The sequence below is a fragment of the Bubalus bubalis genome, chromosome 18 (assembly GCF_019923935.1).
Source record: "Bubalus bubalis isolate 160015118507 breed Murrah chromosome 18, NDDB_SH_1, whole genome shotgun sequence".
Classification (NCBI taxonomy): Eukaryota; Metazoa; Chordata; class Mammalia; order Artiodactyla; family Bovidae; genus Bubalus; species Bubalus bubalis.
Window position 1 is genome coordinate 46,570,767 of NC_059174.1, and position 24,074 is coordinate 46,594,840.

Below are 24,074 nucleotides of genomic sequence, written 5' to 3' on the forward strand. Positions count from 1 at the left end.
GAAAAGAACTTTGATCTTTGGTTCATCTCTGGTTCCCCTCCGAAGTCCTCCTCGCAGTCGTCGCCCTCCTAGTGGTAATCGGAGTCTGGGCACGGCGGGCACTCGCAGTGAGGAAGCCCCCACCCTCTGGCTCACACTGGGCGTGTGGAGCCTGCGTGTAAAAAGTGCGTGTGAGCGTTTGTGGCCGTAACGAGGCGGGTGTGTGTGCGGTGATGAGGCCGTGACAGGTGCAAAATGTGGGACCCATTGGCTCTGATGTGAGGTAGGTGACACTGTGGGGCTTGAGATCTCCCTTCAGAAGACGGTGCTGTTGTTACCTAGTGAGATGGAACCCAGTGTTAGTCGCTCAGTAGTGTCGGACTCTGCAACCCTATGGACTTGCTTACCAGTCTCCTCTGTCCACGGAGTTCTCCAGGCAAGAATACTGGACTGGGTGGCCATGCCCTTCTCCAGGGGATCTTCCTGACCCAGGGATCCAACCGGGGTCTCCCGCTTTGAAGGCAGATTCTTGACCAACTGAGCCACCAGGGAAGCCCAATGGGGCTTTTAATTCTGTGACCGGGTGGGAGTTTGGTTGTGTCTGGGACAGAACTTCATTTCTGCAGTTCTAGGTTTAACATCGGGACGGAGGGGTTCGGTTGAAGATCTCCCTGAGAGAATATATGCTCCTGTAAAGACAGGCCTTTACGATGCCTGTATTAACTGGAGTCTCACTAAAGCATATTCTATGCTGCCTTTGTCAGGGCACCCCCACCTCCAGTGCCCAGACTCCAGTGCTTAACACAAAAGTGAGTTATCAGTGGAGTGAGTGTTGCCTGCCTAGGGGCCAATTTTAGTTTCTATCGTTTCCTAGGATCTGTATCCTTGTATCACTGCTTTCTCTTTCCTCTTACTTTATAGCCAGGACCCCAACTGCAGAGAAATGGTCCTCCTGCTAAGGGCCTGGGCACAGTCCTTCTTGAATAGATAGCTGGATTCCCTCCTTGCTTTGAGTAAGGTTGGAATTTGTCCAGCTTCTCTGTGATCTTTTATGTATGTGTGTTTGGGATCTGGGAATAGGAGACATAAAATGAGAGAATGTTCTAAATTAGCACATTGGGAGCTAAGAGACAAGATCATCTCTTTTTTTTTTTTTTTTTTTTGAACCCTCTTATTCAGCAACACTTTCTTTGGACTGTGAATTTCTTCTAAAGTGGAAACAAGAAGAAGACTAATAAATACTCTGAATTCTAAAAAAAAAAAGCCATGGCCCATGTAAGTTGGTGTTTTGTTCCTCATTGAAGTAGTCCTTTTTTTTCCTTTATAGGTTCTATGCATATTTGCATTCTTTATCCTGATATTGTTACCTAACTGAATATCATATAACTTGCCAGTGAGTGGGTAAGTGATGCTGCCATGCATCCTCCTCCATATTTTCTGTAAGTTTTTTTAAAAATAGAATTGGTATTATTTCTTTCTTAATTGTCAGATAGTTTTTACCAGCAAAAAGCATCTGTGGTAGGCAGAATAATGACTCCCCTCCAAAAAAACTGTCTACATGCTAATCCTAGAACCTGTGAACATGTTACCTTATATGGCAAAAGAGACTTTGTAGAAATGATTGAATTAATGCTTTTAAGATGGGAAGATTCTCTTGGGTTATCTGAAGAATCAGGGTTAAAAGAGGATGTAAGTATGGAATATGTATGCTTCTGTTTTAAAAAAAAAAATACATTACTGAACTTTGAAGATGGAGGAAGGGGGCCATAAGCCAAGGAATGTAAGTAACCTCTAGAAGCTAGAAAAGGCAAGGCAATTGAACTAGAGAGAGCTGCCAAACCTCTCTCCATAGTCCTGCCAAAACCCTGATTTAGTCTAGTAAAACCCTTTTGGACTTCTGACCAACAGATAATAAATGTGTTCTTTGAAGCTACTCATTTGTGGTGATGTGCAGTAGCAGTAGAAAACTAATATACCATCTGAGTTTACAGTTTTCTTCATGGGGAGACTTTAATTTCTTTAATAGATAAATAGCTCTGGTATTTTATTTTTTCTTGAATTAGTTTAGTAATTTGTGCCTTTCAGGGAATTAACTTATTTCAACTTAGATGTCAAATTTTTTGGCATAAAGTTGTTTGTAATATTCCCTTATTATCATTTTAATGCCTGTCAGATCTATAGTAATGCACCCTTTTAAATTCCTGATATTGATAATTTATACCTTCTTTTCTTGATCAGTATATCAATTTTATTGTTCTTTCCAAAGAACCAGCTTTTAGTTTTAGTTTCTCCCTAGTTTGCCCTTGCTGTTCACTGATTACTGATCTTACTTATTCTTTCCTTCACTCTGTATGTTCTAGATTTAATTTTATCTTATTTTTCTAGCTTAAAATTCTCTTCTTCCATCCATGAGTTGTTTAGAAGAGTACTCTTTAACTTCCAAATATTGGGGGGGCTTTTTTAGATCTTTCTGATAGTTCATTTTTAATTCTGTGGTGGTCAAGAGATGTACTCTGTCATTTCTGTCCTTTTAAGTTTATTGAGATTTGTCTTATGGCCTGAATTGTGGACAATTTGGTGAAGGTTCCATGTGCAGTGTAAAAAAAGGGGTATTATACTGTCTTTTGGTAGAGTGTTTATCAGTTTTGTCTGTAGTGGTGATCAACTCTTCTATATCTTTACTGATTTTTTGTTGTTGTTACTTGCTCTGTCAATTACTGACAGAAGACTGTTGAAACTTCTAGATATAATTGTGGATCTGTCTGTTACAGTTCTGTTAATTTTTGCTTTATAGTAATCTGAAGCTGTGTTATTAGGTGCATGTTATATCCTCTTGACACATGGATTCCTTGATCATGAGATGTTCCTGATAATACAGTATTCTTGTCTTAAATTCTGTTCTCTTTAACATAAATACTTTAGCTTTTTTTTATTGTTTTTTTCATAGCATCTATTTTTTTCATCCCTATTAAAAAATTATTTATTTAGCTGCGTTGGGTCTCAGTTTCAGCACACAGAATCTTTGTTGCATCTTGTGGGATCTTTCGATGTGGTGCCTGGACTCACTAGTTGTGGCACAAGGGCTCAGTGTTTGCCACAAAGGGGGCTTAGTTGCTCAGTGGCATGCTGAATCTTAGTTCCCCAGCCAGGGATCAAACCCACGTCCCCTGAACTGCAAGGCAGATTCTTTACCACTGGGCTACCAGGGAAGTCCCACCATCCTTTTATTTTAACCTATTTTATGTGTATCTCATATAGCAGCACATGGTTTGATTCTACTTTTACCCAGTCTGACAATTGCTGCCTTCAAGTATCTAGACAGGGGTTAGCAAATTGTGGCATACTGGCCAATGCAGCTCACAGCCTTTTTTGGTATGGCCTTCAACCTGAGAATGGTTTTGCATTCCAGAAGGGCTATAAGTAAGTTAAGAAAAAAGAACGTCATGGGGGCTGTATGTGACACACAGATCTTGAACCCCTTATAGGGTAGATTGCTTATCTCTGCTTCACTTAGTTCTTCTTCTGGGGTTTTATCTTGTTCCTTCACTTGGAGGATATTTCTCTGTCACCTCATTTTCCTCAGTTTACTGTTTTTAATTTCTTTTTTCTGATAGGTTGGTTACCTTTTCCACTTGGAGAAGTGGTCTTGTAGGAGGTGTCCTCTGTGTTTCAGCAGTGCTCCCCACTCTGGTCACTAGAGCTATATGCTCTAGGTGTGCCCTGTATTTGGACTGTGTGGGTACTTCTGTTGTGGGAGGCTGACTACTGTGAGCAGTCTGGGAGGCATGGCTGGCTTTTGGTCTGGTTGTCTAACAAGCCCTTTAAAATATCTATATCTATATATATTTATTTATTTGGATGTGCTGGGTCTTAGTTGTGGCACATGGGATCCAGTTCCCTGACCAGGGGTTGAATGCCGGACCTCTGCACTGAGAGCGTGGAGTCTTAGCCACTGGACTGGACTATCAGGGAAATTCATGGCCCTGTCTTATGCAGAGGCTGATGGGCACTGGTTGGCAGAGCTGGATCATGAGACTGCTGGCAATGGGGCCTCAGAGGATCTCAGAACTAATGTTGGCCCACTGGCACAGTGAGGGGGCAGAGCTAGGTTCTGGAGTAGGTAGTTGTGAGGCTAGGGTCCTAGATCTGGTGTCAGCATGCTGGTGGATGGGAGCAGTTCCTGACATGGTCCCGAAAGCTGCTATTGGCCTGCTGGTGAGTGGGCTATTGTATCAAGATCATGTTGAAAAAGACCAAATGAGGTGGGAGATATACTCTGTCCATCTTTGGAAAATATAGTCTGCACTGGATGTTTACTAAAAAATTTGCATTAAAAAATGCTTAGTCATAATGGAGAAGAAAAATCTTCAGGTCCCTTTTCTGAAGATGGAGATTGTCATAAGTTATTCTGGAAAAATTTAAAAACTTTCAACTATTTATCTTAGTTGGAAACCTCTCTTTATTTTCTTAATTTCTAGATGAATGATTAACATTTTTCCACCCTATGCAAGAGGATGTGTGTGCAGAAACTGAATTGTTTAAGAGTATGTGGGCACTCTTCTTCAGTCTCACTAAATTCATTTTCGACCCATACAAGCTTCCAGCCTGTATGCTCACTGTATCATCCCTTTCCTGCATTGACTTCTTTAGCACTGCTTTTTCCTTTTGAAAAATGTTTCTTATAATTTCAAAAATAGTACTGTGATTTGCCATTTTAGGGGTTGGTGATGTTCAAAGATGTGGCTATAGATGTCTCTCAGGAGGAATGGGAATGCCTGAACCCTGCGCAAAGGAATTTGTACAAAGATGTGATGTTGGAGAACTATAGCAACCTGGTTTCACTGGGTAAAGTTATCTGTCTCTAATAATTCAGAATCTGTTTCTTGGAGTTTCTGCTTTCTGTACTATGAATTTTAGGGCTGCCTTTCAAATAACAAGATGAATTTTCACTTTTCGTAGAAATGAGCACAGTTGGATGGAGTTACACCTTCATTTTCTCTATACTCATACTTTTCTCTGGCATTTCTTATGATTGACTTTCTTCCTTAAAAATTAAGGAGCAGAATTAAAATTCTATACCATTATAGCATAGCATGGTCAAAGAAACCAGGCTTTATCTTTTGTTTCACTTGCAGTGTACCAAACATGCAAATGTTCTAGCGCAGATAAAGCTCAACACATGGGTCCTGGGTGCAAAGCTCATTAACCTTCTCAATTAGTGTAATGGACTGACTCAAAATATATCACTTACATTTACAGTTCAAAGGAACACTATTCTATTTACTGCCGAGTTTGTACTCTTTTTTAAACAATTTGCCTTTGGAAATTACATTCTAAGAACTTTACATTTATCATGGAAAAATATCTGAGAATAAGTATTTCTGAAACTCCTTTTTTTCTCAAAGGAAAATAAGAAGAGAAAGCTTATATAATTTAAATAACATTTTACCTTAAACATTATTTGTTTCTTATGATCCTGAGGTTATCTGTATATGAGAATTGGACTCTTCTTTCTTCTCTAGACCTTATTAAGTATCTTCTTGTCCTATAGGCTTTTTAAAATAAATTCTGAAACACATTTGAATACTTTAATTTCAACCTCATCTCCATTTCTTTTCTTATAACCAGGACTTTCTATTTCTAAGCCAGCTGTGATCACTTCACTGGAGCAAGGGAAGGAGCCCTGGATGGTTATGAGGGAGGTGACAAGAAAACGGTGCCCAGGTGAGTGAGCAGGAAGTCGTTGCAAGGAGTAGGCCAACTGGTCAGACTGTTGGGCTGGTAAAGTTATTTTAGACAGACTAATTAGGGAAAATCTGGTTTAAAAACTTATTACAATGTTATAGTAATCAAACAGTGTTGTACTGGCATAAAGACAGATATATAGATGAATGGAGTAGAAGAGAGTCTGGAAGTAAACCCTCAGATATATGACAAGATGATTTTAGATAAGAGTGCCAAGACTATTCTATGAGGGAAAAGACTGTACTCTTGGTTTTGGGGAAACTGAATACCCCACATGCAAAGGAATAAAATTGTATCCCTACCTTACACTATATACAAAAATTAACTCAAAATGGGTCAAACAAGTAAATCTAAAACCCAAAACTATAAACCACCTAGAAGAAAATATAGGGGGAAATGTTTCATAACTTTGGATTTGGCAGTAATTTCTAGGATATGACATCAAAGGACAGGTAGTCAAAAAAGACAAATGTCAAAGTTAAAAAACTTCTGTCCATAAAAAGATGTAATCAATAGAGTATTATTTTTTTTTTTTTAATTCATGCAAGTTCTTTTTACTAGGAGATGAGAATACAATTTTTAAACATCATAAGGATGGGTCTTCCCTGGTAGTTCAGTGACTAGGACTCCGCATTCCCAGTGCAGGGGGACAAGCTTCAATCCCTAGTCAGAGTGGGGCGGGGGGACTAGATCCCACATGCTGCAACTAAAAGGTCTCACCTGCTGCAACTAAGACCTGGCACAGCCAAATAAATAAATAGATAAAGAAATATTTTAAAAAATCATTTAGCTTTAAAAAATAAATAAATAAAAATAAATGTTATAAAGATATTTTCAATCTAGTAGTGGATCAAGAACATATGAATATATATTCTAATAGAATATTTAGGAAAAATTAAATTAATAAGAGATTGTGAAAATTAAAGAAAATGACTACATTGAGGAGATAGAGATGGTAGAGGAATGATTGGAAAGGAATGATTGGTCCTAAGTAAGACCTTAGGAAAGTATAAGGTCATTAGGTTCATTCCACAAGACCAGGTTCATTCCACAAGTCAGAGGTCTTTGATGATGTCTGTAACTCACAGTACTCCAGAGCTATGAGAAGAGTTGTTTCTGTTATTTGAAGCCACCTAGTTTGTGGTACTTCGTTAGATCAGCTCTAGGAAATTAATACAGAGGGGGAACATGGAAAAGTAATATATACTCTCCTAAGTGTTTTGCTTTCATTTAAGATGTTATTTTAATTATTTTTTTATACCTGGTGAGGCCTTTCCTTTTGCATAGGTGTGGTGATTTCTTTTAAAAAAATTTTATCTTGAAATATTGAATCAGCCTTACCTTGAGTATTCCACTTGATCATGATACATATTATTTTTTTATTCACTTTTGGTTTTGGTTGGTAAAATTTAATTGAAGAGTTTTTCATCTAAGTTGATGGGAGATGTTGGCCTGTAGTTTTTTTGTGTGTGCATGTATGTGTGCTGCCTTTGCCTAGTTTTGGTGTAAGAATAATAGTGGCTTCATTAAGTAAGTTGACAAGTATTCCCCTTTCATCTTTTTCTGGAAGAAATTGTGTAAAACATTCTGTAAAGGTTTGGTAAAATTCTCCAGTGAAACCATTTGGATCTGAATATTTTTTTTTAGCCTCTTTTAAATTATAAATTCAATTTGTATTAATATAATAGTTATAGGACTTCCCTGGTGGCTCAGCTGGTAAAGAATCCACCTGCAATGTGGGAGATCTGGGTTCAATCCCTGGGTTGGGAAGATCACCTGGAGAAGGGAATGGCTTACCCACTCCAGTATTCTGGCCTGGAGAATTCCATGGACTATATATCCATGGATCGCAAAGAATCAGACCCAGCTGAGTGACTTTCACTTTCTTTCTTTCTTTCACTTTAACAGGACTATTCAGATTTCCTGTTTCATCTTTGGTAGTTTTGCTAGTTTGTGATTTTCAAAGAATTGCTTCATTTCTTCTAAGTTGTCAAAGTCATGAGTGTAAGTTATATGTGGTATTCTTATTATCCGTATGATGGATTTTATATATATATATATATATGTATATATAAAAATGTATATGTATATATAATATCCATGTATATAAAGGACATACATGTCCTTATAATCCTTCAAAAATTTTTTTCTTTGAGATTTTTTATTTCACTCTTGGATTGTTTAGAAACGTTACTTGGAGGTGTTTGGAGATTTTCTTGTCTTTCTTTTATGGTTTGATTTTATTCTGGTCTCATGTGAAAGTTAGAGGAGGCTATCTACAAGAGTCTTCCTTCACTTCTGACATCAATTCCACTTTCAAGGGACTCCCTGGTGGTCCAGTGATTAAGAATCTGCTTTCCAATGCAGAGGGGGTGGGTTCAATCCCTGGTTGGGGAACTAGGATCCCACATGCCATGTGGTGTAGCCAAAAGACTTTTTTTTTAAAAGTTGCACTTTCAAGGGTTCCCAAGACCACTGTAACATTTGATAAGTCACTAAAAGGATTTGTAGAATTCACTGAAAGTTATCATCCTCACAGTTAGTTTGTTATAGCAGGAGACAGATTAAAATTAGCTAAAGGAAGAAGTACATAGGGCAGAGCCTAGACCCAGAGTTCCAAGTGTGGAACTTCCCATTGTCCTTTCCCAGTGGAGTCACGGACAGTGCTAACTTTTCCCATCAGCTATGTGTAATAATATGCATTTGGGCATATTGCCAAATAGAGAAACTCACCTGAGCCTTAGTGTCCAGAATTTTTACCACGGTTCCTTGTTGGTTACCCATGTAGCTGACCTTTAGTTTCTCGTCTCTTAGGAGGTAAAGCTGATAGCTTTAGTCTCCAGTCTTTTTGAAGGAAAGTTGATACCTCATGGCTGAAAACTTCCATCATAAATTTTATCATTAGATTTGTCTGGTGGCTTTGGCCCTCAGATAAACAAAAGACACTTTTTGTAGAGGTCACCTCCCTGGAGATGAAGACAAAAAAACCTTTCTTCAGGTAAGATTAAATTCTTTATTATATATCATAGAACATATTCTATATGATTTTGATTCTTTTAAGATTCAAGATTTGCTTCATGACCCAGAATATGGTCTGTCCTGGGGAATGTTCAATGTATGTTTGAAAACGTGTATTCTGCTGTTGTTGGGTAACATGTGCCATGAATGATGATTACATCATATTTGTTAATGGTCTTGTTTGTTTCTTCCATATTCTTCCTGATTCTCTGTCCAGTAATTCTATCAGTTGCTGAGATTATGGTATTTGAGTCCCCAGCTATAATTGTGATTAGTGTATATCTCTCAGCTCTGTCAGTTTTTCCTTCATGTGTTTTGGAGCTCTGTTAGTACTGCTTATTAATTTCTTTACTCTGAAACCTACTTTATCTGATACTAATATAGCATTTCTATTTTCTTTTGATTATTTACATGATACATATTTTTGAAATGAGTTTCTTGTAGTCACCATGTAACTGGGTCATGTTATTTATCCATTGTTTCAATCTCTGTCTTTTAATTGGTGATGTAGATCATGTACACTTAAAATAATTATTGATGTATTAGGCTTAAGTTTGCCCTTTTGTTATCTTCTGCTGGTTCCCCCTGTTTCTTGTTCTTGTTTCTTTTATCTTGCTTACCTGTGAGTTGGGCTTCCCTGATACCTCAGTGGTAAAGAATCCACCTGCCAATGCAAGAGACACATGAGATCCCGGTTAGATCCCTGGGTCAGGAAGATCCCTGGAGAAGGAAATGACAACCACTTTAATATTCTTGCCTGGGAAATCCCATGGACAGAGGAGATTGGTGGGCTACAGTCCATGGGGTCGAAAAAGACTTGGACACAACTTAGAGACTAAACAACAACCACCTATGAGTTACTCAAACATTTTTAGAGTTCTATTTTGATTTATAGTGTTTTTTTAAATATACTTTTTTTTTTTTTAATTTCAGTGTTTGTTCACACATGCACACACACACGTTTATTTATTTATTTAGCTTGCTGGCATTGAAATTTAACCATTTCAAGTGAAGTGTAGAAAGATTACATCCATTTAGGTCCTTTACTCTTTCCATTTTTTTCTTTTGATTGTTTAAAGTATGTCTTCTACATAAATTGATCACTATGTAAGATACTGTTAGAATTTTTGTTTCAACCATAAAATAAGGTAAAGAAACTTGTGGAGTGGGATAGTCTATTATGTTTACTTTTATTTTTTCCCATTCTTGTCTTTCTTTTCTGAAGGTCTCACCTTCTTCTATTATTATTTTCTTTGTATTTGGAGAGCTATTTTCAGCTATTCTGTAAGGGCTACTTGTAATAACACACTCTCTTAGTTTTCTTTTGTCTGAGAATGCCTTTATTTCTACTTCATTCCTCAAAGATAGTTTCACTGTGTGTAGAATTTGAGGTTGACAGTTCTTTTCTTTAAGCACTTAAAAAGTATTGTGCCATTTCCTGTTGCTCAACATGGTTTCAGATGACAAATCCAGTCTTTTGAATTGGTGTTCCTCACTATTTAAAAATATTTTTTCTTTGTTTAGTTTTCAGAAATATGTGTTTTGGTTTGATTTCTATTTATCTATTTAGGAATTTTCCCAGTTTCTTGAATCTATAGATTTGTGTTTTGTATGAAATTTGGGAAGTTTTCAACCATTATTTCTTTGAACACTTTTTCAGTCCCACAGTCTTTCTATCCTTCTGGGACTTGGACGATATGAATCTTTTGCTATTGTCCCACAGGAAATGAGGCTCTTTTTAAAAAAGTCTTTTTATCTTTGTTGTTCAGGTTAATACAGTTTTTAATTTCACTGAATCTAGGGTCTCTGTCATCTCCACTCTACTCCTGAGACCATTCAGGGTGTCTCTTATAACAGTTATTATAGTTTTCATTCCATTTACTTTGTATAATTAGTATCTTTTAAAATATTTTATTTTATTATCTTTTATTGAGGAATAGTTGACTTACTATGGAGAAGGAAATGGCAACCCACTCCAGTGTTCTTGCCTGGAGAATCCCAGGGATGGGGGAGCCTGGTGGGTTGCCATCTATGGGGTCACACAGAGTCGGACACGACTGAAGCGACTTAGCAGTAGCAGCAGCAGTTGACTTACAACAGTAAATTCTTCTTTATGGCTAAGGAATATTTCATTGCTTATTACATCTTCTTTACTCATTCATCTGTTGATGGACACTTGGGTTGCTTCCATATCTTGGCTGTTGTGAACAATGCTGCTGTGAACACTGGGGTGCATGTAGCTTTTGGAATTAGTGTGTGCACATGTGTGTGTTTGTTTATTTTTAAATATGCCCAGCAGTGGAATTGCTGGGTCATATGGTAGTTCTGTGTTTAGTTTTCTAAGGAACCTCCACACTGTTTCCCCTAGTGGCTGCACTAATTTACATTCTCACCAACAGTGTACAAGGGTTCCCTTTTCTCCGCATCCCCGCCAACACTTGTTTCTTGTAGACTTTTTGATGACAGCAATTCTGACAGGTGTAAGGTGATACCTCATTATGGTTTTTATTTTCATTTCTCTGATAATTACAGATGTTGAGCATTTTTCTTGTGTCGGTTGACCATCTGTATTGCTTCTCTGGAAAAAAAATTTTTCATGTCTTTTGCACATTTTTAATCAAGTTGTTTGCTTTTTTGGTATTGAGTTATGTGAGCTGCATGTTTTGGATATGTATCTTGGATATTACCCTATTGGTCATATCACTTGCAAATATTTTCTCCCATTCAATGGGTTAACTTTTCATTTTGTTGATGGTTTCGTTTGCTGTGCAAAAGCTAAGTTTAATTAGGTCCCATTTGCTTATTTTTGACTTTATTTCTTTTGCCTTTAGAGTCAGATCCAAAAATGTATTGCTTTGATTTATGTCAAAGAGTGTTCTGCCTGTTTTCTTCTAGTTTTATGGATTCAGGTCTTACCTTTAGGTCTTTAATCCATTTCGAGTTTATTTTGTACATGGTATGATGGTATGATGAAATATTCTAACTCCATTGTTTTATGTGTTGCTGTCCAGTTTTCTGAGTACCACTTATTGAAGATACGGTCTTTTCTCCATTGCATATCCTTCCCTCCCTTGTCATAGATTAATTGACGATAGGTGTGTATGTGATTGAGATTTTAAATTATCTTTTTAAAATGAACCTTAGAATTCCCATTTTTCTGATATTTGCCTTGATTTCTCTAAAGAAGAGGAAGATCATAAAGACAGTGTGAGGGCAGAGTACTTTGTTTTCATGTTGCCCCTACCACCAGACTTTTTCTTGTTGAAGTTTTCATTTATGTTTTTTCTTAAGTAATTGCCATTACCTGATCTTTCCACCTGGTTTTCACACTCATTTCATCTACTGGTATAAACGAGGAGGGGAACAAATACAATTGATTTCTGGTAGCATCTAACTTGGCTTGGAGATTAGTGGGGAATGTATATACTCCAGTAGCTAGTACCATTTAGTTTTCTGGGTCCTGTCATAATGTTTTCTAGAGAGAATGGAATATTCTGTTTAATCTGAGGGTCTTGTCTGTCTGAATTAGTTAAGAACCAACGCTGTAGAACCATCAATTCTATGTGTTTCTCCCTGATTTCTATCCCCTGCTACATCCCCAGAGGTAATCATTATTTTATATTCTGTTATGGTTATTCTATTTAAAACTAGTTTACCACATTTGTGTATGCCCTTATATACTATATTGTGTTTTGCTTGTTTCTTTTATAAAAATGATAATGAGTATGTGTCTTCTGTGATTTAGTTATTTTGTACCACATGGTTTTACAAATTTTCCCAAATTACTTTATACCTGATTTCATTTTCACAGCTATATAATATTCCATTCCATATTTTTCTGGTTGTTAATTCAGTTCAGTTCAGTCACTCAGTCATGTCCGATTCTTTGTGACCCCAGGAATCGCAGCACGCCAGGCCTCCCTGTCCATCACCAACTCCCAGAGTTCATTCAAACTCATGTCCATTGAGTCGGTGATGCCATCCAGCCATCTCATCCTCTGTCGTCCCCTTCTCCTCCTGCCCCCAATCCCTCCCAGCATCAGAGTGTTTTCCAGTGAGTCAACTCTTCGCATGAGGTGACCAGAGTATTGGAGTTTCAGCTTTAGCCTCAGTCCTTACAATGAACACCCAGGACTGATCTCCTTTAGGATGGACTGGTTGGATCTCCTTGCAGTCCAAGGGACTCTCAATAGTCTTCTCCAACCCCACAGTACAAAAGCATCAATTCTTCGGCGCTCAGCTTTCTTCACAGTCCAACTCTCACATCCATACATGACCACTGGAAAAACCATAGCTTTGACTACACGGACCTTTGTTGGCAAAGTAATGTCTCTGCTTTTCAATATGGTATCTAAGTTGGTCATAACTTTCCTTTCAAGGAGTAAGCGTCTTTTAATTTCATGGCTGCAGTCACCATCTGCAGTGATTTTGAAGCCCCAAAAACTAAAGTCTGATACTGTTTCCCCATCTATCTGCCATGAAGTGATGGGACCAGATGCCATGATCTTAGTTTTCTGAATGTTGAGCTTTAAGCCAACTTTTTCACTCTCCTCTTTCATTTTCGTCAAGAGGCTTTTTAGTTCCTCTTCACTTTCTGCCATAAGGGTGGTGTTATCTGCATATCTGAGGTTATTGATATTTCTCCTGACAATCTTGATTCCAGCTTGTGCTTCTTCCAGTCCAGCGTTTCTCATGATGTACTCTGCATATAAGTTAAATAAGTAGGGTGGCAATATACAGCCTTGACGTACTCCTTTTCCTATTTGGAACCAGTCTGTTGTTCTGTGTCCAGTTCTAACTGTTGCTTCCTGACCTGCATACAGGTTTCTCAAGAGGCAGGTCAGGTGGTCTGGTATTCTCATCTCTTTCAGAATCTTCCACAGTTTATTGTGATCTACACAGTCAAAGGCATAAACAAAAAAGCAAAAATAGATGTTTTTTTGGAACGCTCTTGCTTTTTTGATGACTCAGAAGATGTTGGCAATTTGATCTCTGGTTCCTCTGCCTTTCCTAAAACCAGCTTGAACATCAGGAAGTTCACAGTTCCCATATTGCTGAAGCCTGGCTTGGAGAATTTTGAGCATTACTTTACTAGTGTGTGAGATGAGTGCAATTGTGCGGTAGTTTGAGCATTCTTTGGCATTGCCTTTCTTTGGGATTGGAATGAAAACTGACCTTTTCCAGTCCTGTGGCCACTGCTGAGTTTTCCACATTTGCTGGCATATTGAGTGCAGCACTTACACAGCATCATCTTTCAGGATTTGGAATAGCTCAACTGGAATTCCATCACCTCCACTAGCTTTGTTCCTAGTGATGTTTTCTAAGGCCCACTTGACTTCATATTCTAGGATGTGTGGCTCTAGGTGAGTGATCACACCGTCATGATTATCTGGGTCATGAAGATCTTTTTTGTACAGTTCTTCTGTGTATTCTTGCCACTTCTTAATATCTTCTGCTTCTGTTAGGTCCATACCATTTCTGTCCTTTATTGAGCCCATCTTTGCATGAAATGTTCCCTTGGTATCTCTTGAAGAGGTCTTGAAGAGACCTTGAAGAGGTCTCTAGTCTTTCCCATTGTGTTGTTTTCTTCTATTTCTTTGCATTGATCACTGAGGAAGGCTTTCTTATCTCTCCTTGCTATTCTTTGGAACTTGCATTCAGATGCTTATATCTTTCCTTTTCTCCTTTGCTTTTCGCTTCGCTTCTTTTCATAGCTAATTGTAAGGCCGCCTCAGACAGCCATTTTGCTTTTTTGCATTTCTTTTCCATGGGGATGGTCTTGATCCCTGTCTCCGGTATAATGTCACGAACCTCCGTCCATAGTTCATCAGGCACTCTATCAGATCTAGTCCCTTAAATCTATTTCTCACTTCCACTGTATAATCATAAGGGATTTGATTTAAGTCATACCTGAATGATCTAGTGGTTTTCCCTCCTTTCTTCAATTTGTCTGAATTTGGCACTAAGGAGTTCACGATCTGAGCCACAGTCAGCTCCTGGTCTTGTTTTTGCTAACTGTATAGAGCTTCTCCATCTTTGGCTGCAAATAATATAATCAATCTTATTTTGGTGTTGACCATCTGGTGATGTCCATGTGTAGAATCTTCTCTTGTGTTGTTGGGAGAGGGTGTTTGCTATGACCAGTGTGTTCTCTTGGCAAAACTCTACTACTAGCCTTTGTTCTGCTTCATTCTGTACACCAAGGCCAAATTTGCCTGTTACTCCAAGGTTTTCTTGACTTCCTACTTTTGCATTCCAGTCCCCTATAATGAAAAGGATATCTTTTTTGGGTGTTAGTTCTAAAAGGTCTTGTAGGTTTTCATAGAACTGTTCAACTTCAGCTTCTTCAGCATTACTGGTTGGGGCATAGGCTTGGATTACCGTGATATTGAATGGTTTGCCTTGGAAACGAACAGTGATCATTCTGTCGTTTTTGAGATTGCATTCAAATACTGCATTTTGGACTCTTTTGTTGACCACGATGGCTACTCCATTTCTTCTAAGGGATTCCTGCCCACAGTAGTAGACATAATGGTCATCTGAGTTAAATTCACCCATTCCAGTCCATTTTAGTTTGCTGATTCCTAGAATGTCAACATTCACTCTTGCCATCTCCTGTTTGACCACTTCCAGTTTGCCTTTATTTATGGACCTGAACCTATTCCAGGTTCCTATGCAATATTGCTCTTTATAGCATCGGACCTTTCTTCTATCACCAATTACATCCACAACTGGGTATTGTGTTTGCTTTGGCTCCATCCCTTCATTCTTTCTGGAGTTATTTCTCCACTGATCTCCAGTAGCATATTGGGCACCGACCGACCCGGGGAGTTCATCTTTCAGTATCCTGTCATTTTGCCTCTTCATAGTGTTCATGGGGTTCTCAAGGCAAGAATACTGAAGTGGTTTGCCATTCCCTTCTCCAGTGGACTACATTCTATCAGACGTCTCCACCTTGATCTGCCTGTCCTGGGTGGCCCCACACGTCATGGCTTAGTTTCATTGAGTTAGACAAGGCTGTGGTCAGTGTGATCAGATTGGCTAGTTTACTGTGATTATGGTTTCAGTGTGTCTGCCCTCTGATGCCCTCTTGCAACACCTACTGTCTTACTTGGGTTTCTCTTACCTTGGACGTGGTGTATCTCTTCATGGCTGCTCCAGCAAAGCACAGCCGCTGCTCCTTACCCTGGACTAGGGGTATCTCCTCACAGCCACCCCTCCTGACCTTGAACATGGCCTTCCCAGGTTGTTAATTCCTGACCTTGAACGTGGACTTCCCTGGTTGTTAATTAGATTGTTCATAATGTTTTGCTAGTATATACAGTGGTCGGAGAAGGCAATGGCAACCCACTCCAGTACTCTTGCCTGGAAAATCCCATGGACGGAGGGGCCTGGTGGGCTGCAGTCCATGGGGTCACTAGGAATCAGACACGACTGAGCAACTTCACTTTATTTTTTCACTTTCATGCACTGGAGAAGGAAATGGCAACCCACTCCAGTGTTCTTGCCCCCTCTATGGGGTTTCATAGAGTCGGACACAGCTGAAGTGACTTAGCAGCAGCAGCAGCATACAGTGGTACTGTTAATATTCTTACACATCTCCTGAAGCACATAGTATGTTATTTACTAGAACTGGAATCGCCAGGTCATAAAACACATACATCTTCAACTCTGTATTATAACAAATTGTTTTCCTACATGTTGGTACTAATTTACATTACCACTGGCAGTGTGTAATAATTTTGGGTCTTCAACATCTTAACAACATTTCAAATTCTTAGACATTTAAAATTTTAGTCTGATGACAATAAAATTGTATCTCATATCTTAATTTGAGTTTCCTTGATTCCTGATGAGTTTGAGCATTCTTGCATATGACTACTTAACACTGGTGTTTCTTCTATGAAGTGTCTATTCAGATCTTTTGCCCATTTTTCTTGTAGGTTACCTTTTTTCTAGTTAGACTTGTATCTTTTGTGTCTTGTTTAAGAAATTTATGTTGTTTGTTGCTGTTTAGTCATTAAATTATGTCCAACTCTTTTGTGACCCCATGGCTCCTCTGTCCATGGGATTTCACAGGCCACAATACTGGAGTGGGTTGCCATTTCTAGGCAGTTGAGTTGAGAAGATGCCTTTTCTAGGGCATCTTCTCAACTCAAGGATTGAACCTGTGTCTCCTACATTGCAAGCAGATTGCTTATCATTGAGCCACCAGGGAAGCCCTTTTTATGTATACATATATATTGTTTCGGAGAAGGCAATGGCACCCCACTCCAGTACTTTTGCCTGGAAAATCCCATGGATGGAGGAGCCTGGTAGGCTGCAGTCCATGGGGTCGCTAGAGTCGGACACGACTGAGCGACTTCCCTTTCACTTTTCACTTTCATGCATTGGAGAAGGAAATGGCAACCCACTCCGTTGTTCTTGCCTGGAGAATCTCAGGGATGGGGGAGCCTGGTGGGCTGCCGTCTATGGGGTTGCACAGAGTCGGACACGACTGAAGCAACTTAGCAGTAGCAGCAGCAGCATATATTGTTTTTTGTCACAAGCCTTACAGTTTTTCCATTTAGAGTTTATGTATTTATAGTGCATGGTAGGGATCCAAGTTAATTTTTTTCCCTAGCTATAGCTATTTTTTCTAATATGATTCAGTAATTCTTTTCTCACTGATCTGCGATGCTTCCTGTGTGGATCTGTGGATCAGCATGAATGAACCTTGAGGATATTATGCTAAGTTAAATAAGCCAGTCACATATAGAAAAAAAAAAAACAAAAAAAACACCCAGCAAATACTATAGGACTCTAGTGATATAAGGTATCTAGTCAAATCCATAGAAATAGAAAGTAGACTGGTGCTTGCCAGAAACTGGAAGAGGGAAGAATGGGGAGTTATTAATGGGTACAGAGTTTCAGTTCTGCAAGGTGAAAAAGTTCTGGGGATTGGTTGTATAACAGTGTGCACATACTTGACACTACTACACTATACACTTAAAAGTAGTAAGATGGTAAATTTTATGTACTGTGTATTTTATCACAATTTAAAAAATATTTTTAGAGGTAGTGGTAAAATTTAAGAGTTAGCAGTATATGATTGGTATTTAAGCCAGACTGTTATTAAGGGAAAGGGTGTAGATTGAAGGCTGACCAGAGCCTGATTTCTGGGACATTCCAACATTTAGAGGTCAGAAAGTGGAAAGGAATGCATTAAGGTGAACTGAATATAAGTAGAGATGTAGAAGGGTAACCAGGAGAATATGGTATAAAGGGAGCAACTGGATTGATCAGTTGTGTCAAATGCTAGTAATGAGTCAAATAGAGTGATGACTGGCATTTGAGCACTGATTTTGGTAATTTTGTTAGTGACTTTAGCTAGAAATGTTTCAACAGAATTATGAGTTGATATATTTGTTGGAGTGGATTACAGAGAAAATGACTAACATACAAAGTCACTTGATCTAAGACAGAATCAGGGAAAGGACGGCCTTTTTAATGAAGGGGGTTGATATCTATTGAAAAACAGGAATCTTGATTTCTGCCTCACACTAGGTGGATTATAGATCTAAATATGAAAAAACTTCTAGAAGACAATATGAGTGTATTTTATGACCTTGGAATCAGACTGTTTTAGAATTAACAATTTCTGTTTATCAAAACATTGTATTAAGAGAGCAAAGGGGCCAGCCTCAGAATGGGACAAGATACTTGCATTATGTAGTTGGTTATATGTATAGTTGCATTATGTAGTTGGATATATATATCCAGAGTATATTAAGGATTCCCTATAACTCAAAAAGACAACTAAACCCTAGAACTACCCAAATGTCCCTCGACTGAAGAATGGATAAACAAAATATGGTTTATCTGTACAGTGAAATATAACTCAGTCATAAAAATAAATGAAGTACTGATACATGCTACAACATCATTGAACCCTGAGAACATAGTAAGTGAGAACAGACACAAAAGGTCCATATTGTATAATTACATGTTTATGAAATTTCTTGAAAAATTCATAGAGACATAAAGCAGATTGGTGGTTTCCAGGGCATGGGGGTGAAGAGGAGAACAGAACATGACTGTGGATGTGAGGTTTCTTTTTGGCGTGATGAAAATAATCTGGAATTAGAGATCTGATGGTTGCAGAACATTGGGAGTGTACTATAAGTTACTGAGTTATACACTTCAAAGTGGTTAAAATGATGGATTTTATATGTACTTACTCCTAAATTAATAAAAATGAATGAAGTACTTGGATAGGCAATTTATTAAAGAAGATATCCAATTGTCCAATAAATATATGGCAAAGTGTTCATGTCATCAGGGAAATTAAAAATTAAACCACAGTGCAGTATCACAACACATCTGCCAGGACACTTAGATATAAGAAGATTGGCAGTAACAAGTGTTGGTGAGGATATGAGGAACAGGAACTCTTTCAGAGTTTGATGGAATTGTAAATTAGAAAACTGTTGCATAACGTCAAATGGAGCTGAACAAATGCATATCCTCTGATGTGATAATTTAACACCTAACAGAAAGGAGTCCTATTTCCACCAAAAGAAATGTGCATGAATGTTAATATCAGTACTAATCATAATAGCCAGAAACTGGAAACAGTGCAAATGATCATCATTAGGAAAATGGAAAAATAGTTAGAATTGAATGCTTTATGTATCTGTTGGCCTCCAACTTTCTTTTCTGAAACAACCTCTGAAAAGCTCTAAGATAAGAAAGAATTTGTAATATCCTAGTTGTTACAAGAGACTAATGGTGTTATGACACAATGAAGAAAACAGAAATAGACTCAAAATGTGATTTTAAAGCTAATCAGAGGCCTTATGTAAGACTCATGATAAAGAATTGGAGTTTTAAAATTTCAATTTAATGAGAGGCTCTATTAGTTTGGATATAAGTTTGGCTGTATGTGACAGAAACCCAAAAATAATTGTAGCTTAAACTGTATAGTGAACTAATTTTCTCTTGGATTAAAGCCCAGGGTAGAGTGCTGACTCTGCTCTGCAGAACCATCATGTGACACACATGACATCAAATGCACATTGCAGCCGGCTTTGCTGAGGAAGCAAGAAAATAACAGATATAGGGGGTGGGCCAGCCGACTCTTAAGAAAGTTCTCAGAAGGTACTGTATAATACTGCATTTCTTTAGGCAGAATCCAGTTGCATGGCGTATTCTGCTGCAGAGTGCTGGGACAGGCAATGTTTATATTGGGCGGCCTGTTCTCAACTAAAACCCATGGGTTCAATCAGTGTATAAAAGGGAAATAATAGATATTTGAGAATAACTAGCAGATATCACAAAATCCTTTGGCCTGGTGGAGAGTGTTAAAACATACAGACTCTTAGAGATTCTGATTCAGGTGATCTAGAATGTTTTGTAAACATCCATAATTGCAACAAAATCCCATGGTGATTCTCAAGTGCATCAAAATATGAGAACCACTGACCTGTTAATGAACTCTCTCACGTTTCTCTCATGAGCTTTCATTTCTTTCCATTCACCTTACCCTTTTTCATTGTTACATCACGGTATTTAAGAGCCCCTTAAGTCTTTCATTTCTTATGTGAATTATTTCCAATTATCTCTCTTTTCTGCCTTCTCTGATAGCTCAATTGGTAAAGAATCTGCCTGCAATGCAGGAGACCCTGGTTCGATTCCTGGGTCGGGAAGATCCCCTGTAGAAGGGATAGGCTACCCACTCCAGTATTCTTGGGCTTCCCTGGTGGCTCAGCTGGTAAAGAATCCACGTGCAATGTGGGAGACCTGGGTTTGATCCCTGGGTTGGGAAGATCCTCTGGAGAAGGGAAAGGGTACCCACTCCAGTATTCTGGCCTGGAGAATTCCATGGACTCTATAGTCCATGGGGTTGCAAAGAGTTGGACGTGACTGAGCGACTTTCACTTTCACTCTTTTCTATCAGAGATATTTCGTTTCTCTTCTGTCACAAAACTAGCAATTAAAATGTGCTTCTTTATCTTTCAGATTTGGTGTCCCAGTGTGAGCCCAAGAAGTTATCTCCAAAAAGAAACATTTATGAGACAGAATCATCTCAGTGGGCTATCATGGACCCATTTAAAAACCATAGTCCTGAAAAATCCATTTTCAGAGACATTCAGGCATGCAAAAATCAGTTTGAGAGACAGCAGGGAAAACAGGAGGGCTATTTCAGGCAATTTGTTATCAACCATGAACACATGCCCATTTTTAGCCAACATATTTTGTTCACTCAGGAATTTTATAATAGACAGAAAATCTTTGAATGTAAAGAATGCAGGAAAAACTTCAGTTACCATTTATTCTTTAGTCATCACAAAGCTCATTCTAATGAAAAACTTTCTGACTGTAAGGAATGTGCAGAAACTGTTGATACATCATACCTTACTAAACCGAGAATTCAAAATAGTAACAAGTACAATGAATGTAAAGAATGTTGGAAGGCCCTTATTTATTATTCACAATGTAAACAACATTTGAGAATTCATAATGGTGAAAAATGTAAAGAATGTGGCAAGGTCTTTAATTATGGCTCAGAACTTACTCTACATCAGAGAATTCACACTGGTGAGAAACCCGATGGATGTAAGGAATGTGAGAAGTCCTTTATGCAGCTGTCACAACTTATTCAACATCAGAGACTTGACACTGGTGAAAAACCCTATAAATGTAAACAATGTGGGAAGGCTTTTATTTGTGGCTTTCAACTTACTGAACATCTGCCACTCCGTACTGATAAGAAACTCTTTGAATGTAAAGAATGTGAAAAGAATTTTAGGCATCGATCTCCCATTACCATACATCAGAGACTTCATACTCACAAGAAACCTTATGAGTGTAAAGAATGTGGGAAAGCCTTTAATTATGGTTCAGAACTTATTCTACACCAGAGAATTCACACTGGTGAGAAACCCTATGAATGTAAGGAATGTGGGAAGGCATTTAGGCAACGATCACAGCTTACTCAACATCAAAGACTTCACACTGGTGAAAAACCCTATGAATGTAAGCAGTGTGGGAAGGCTTTTATTCGTGGCTTTCAACTTACTGAACATCTGAGACTCCATACTGGTGAAAAACCCTATGAATGTAAAGAATGTGGGAAGACTTTCAGGCATCGATCACACCTTACAATACATCAGAGAATTCATACTGGTGAGAAACCCTATGAATGTAAAGAATGTGGAAAGGCCTTTAGCTATCATTCAAGCTTCTCTCACCATCAGAAAATTCATTCTGGCAAAAAACCTTATGAATGTAGTGAATGTGGGAAGGCCTTTTGTGACGGCTTGCAACTTACTCTACATCAGAGGATTCATACTGGTGAGAAACCCTATGAATGTAAAGAATGTGGAAAGACTTTTAGACAGTGCTCACACCTCAGAAGACATCAGAGAATTCACACTGGTGAGAAACCTCATGAATGTGTGATATGTGGTAAAGCTTTTAGACTTCATTCACACCTTATTCAACATCAGAGAATTCATACTGGTGAGAAGCCCTTTGAATGTAAGGAATGTGGAAAGGCCTTTAGCTATCATTCAAGCTTCTCACACCATCAAAGAATTCATTCTGGGAAGAAACCATATGAATGTGGGAAGGCCATTAATCGTGGCTTACAATTTAACCTACATCAGACACTTCATACTGTTGAAACACCAGTACATTTTCTTCTCCCCACATCTTAGTGTAGCATCAGAAAATTCTTTTTGGAGATATACATTTCCTTTTTTCCTTCAAGGAAAATGTTGGTAAAATACTGGGGTTCATTAGTATTGATTTATTTTAGTAATCTTGAACTCTTTTTTTAAGTGGGAAAATGAAGAAGTTATTAAAAGGAAAAAAACGCTCTGGTTTCAATGCTGTTTCTGAGTTATTCTAATTATCAGTATTGGAAGTAAATTTTATAAAACTGTTTTCTCTGAAACCAGTGAAGTGGGAAAGAAATAAAATGAAAACAATTTCTTCCTCTCCTACAAATCCCTGAGAAAACCTATATGTGTGTGTTGCTTCTTTTTTCATGATCAAACATATCTGCACATTGCTTGTGTTTTGCATGTGTGCAAAAATTTTTACCCTTTATAGTGACATATTTCATAACATTTGCCTTTTTCATTAAATAATCATGGACATTTTCCCAAGTCAATACATACAGATCTGACTCATTCTTTTTAAAGTTTCAGAATATTTCTAGTATGGGATGTAGGCCAGTATTTTGAACCATCTCCTACTGTAGACATTTGTTTCTACTTTTTCACCAGAAATGATGGTGTAATAAACATTCTTACATTGTCATATTTCTATTGGTAAATTCCCAATCATGAGAGTGTGTGTGTGCTTTGATATATTAATTTTGTAGTTAAAAATATTAGGAAATAAAAGCAATATTATAAAATTCAAAAATTATCCAAAATAGGGCTTCCCTGGTGGCTCAGTGGTAAAGAATCTGCCTACTAATGCAGGACACATGGGTTTGATTCCTACTCTGGGAAGATCCCACATGCTGCAGAGCAACAAAGCCCTTCCTCCACAGTTACTGAGCCTGTGCTCTAGAGCCTAGGATCTGCAACTATTGAGTCCATGTGCTGAAACTACTGAAGCCCACATTCTGCAACTACTGAAGCCTGTAAGCCTGCTGCAACAAGAGAAGCCTCTACTCACTTCAACTAGTAAAGCCCACTTGCAACAATGAAAACCCAGGGCAACCAATAACAAATAAATTTTAAAAAATATTCAGGGCATCCCTGGTACTCATGGATAAGAATCTGCCTGCCAATGTAGGAGACACAGATTCAATCGCTGATCAGGGAAGATCCCACATGCCACGCAGCAAATAAGCCCATATTCCATAACTATTGAGCCTGTGCCCTAGAGCCTGGGAGGCACAACTACTGAAGCCCACTTTCCCTAGAACCCATGCTCTGCAACAAGAGAGGCCACCACAATGTGAAGCCCACACATCGAACCTAGAGAGTAGCCCCTGCTCTCTGTAACTAGGGGAAAGCCCACATAGAAACAAAGACCAAGTACAGACAAAAATAAATTATTTTTTAATTACCCAAAATAATTGAAAATAAAAATCTCTCCTAATGAGTCCTATAGTCATCTGCTTTTGTAACTTTAACTGTCACTTCTATTCTTCCAGGAATTAAATTTTAAAAATTATTTGGACAAAACTGGATTAATCATAATCTATGATTCATGATATTCTCATCAGTCCACATTTAGTCTACTTTTTAATTTTAATACATTAGAGAGTTTTATAAGCATTGAGGGATCTATTCATTGGGGAAGGCCTAGAGCCTAGGTCCATGGGTGCC

At 38.2% G+C, this 24,074-nt stretch overlaps 2 protein-coding genes across 3 annotated transcripts in view; one reads left to right on the top strand and one right to left on the bottom strand.

The window, feature by feature from the left end:
* Positions 1-23,051, top strand: ZNF461 (zinc finger protein 461). Of its 2 annotated transcripts, XM_025269850.3 has the most exons (5): positions 1-262; positions 1,159-1,254; positions 4,698-4,824; positions 5,608-5,703; positions 20,743-23,051. In XM_025269850.3, exons 2-5 carry the CDS (start codon positions 1,246-1,248, stop codon positions 22,440-22,442), a joined length of 1,932 nt encoding a protein of 643 aa, XP_025125635.3. In that variant the 5' UTR covers positions 1-262; positions 1,159-1,245; the 3' UTR covers positions 22,443-23,051. The 2 variants fall into 2 exon arrangements, with proteins under 2 accessions (XP_025125635.3, XP_044787195.2); XM_044931260.2 differs by lacking the exons at positions 1-262; positions 1,159-1,254; positions 4,698-4,824; positions 5,608-5,703 and adding an exon at positions 8,575-8,722.
* The window catches only part of ZNF567 (zinc finger protein 567), a 120,446-nt gene that overhangs the window by 26,033 nt on the left and 70,339 nt on the right, over positions 1-24,074 (bottom strand). The window lies entirely within an intron of this gene.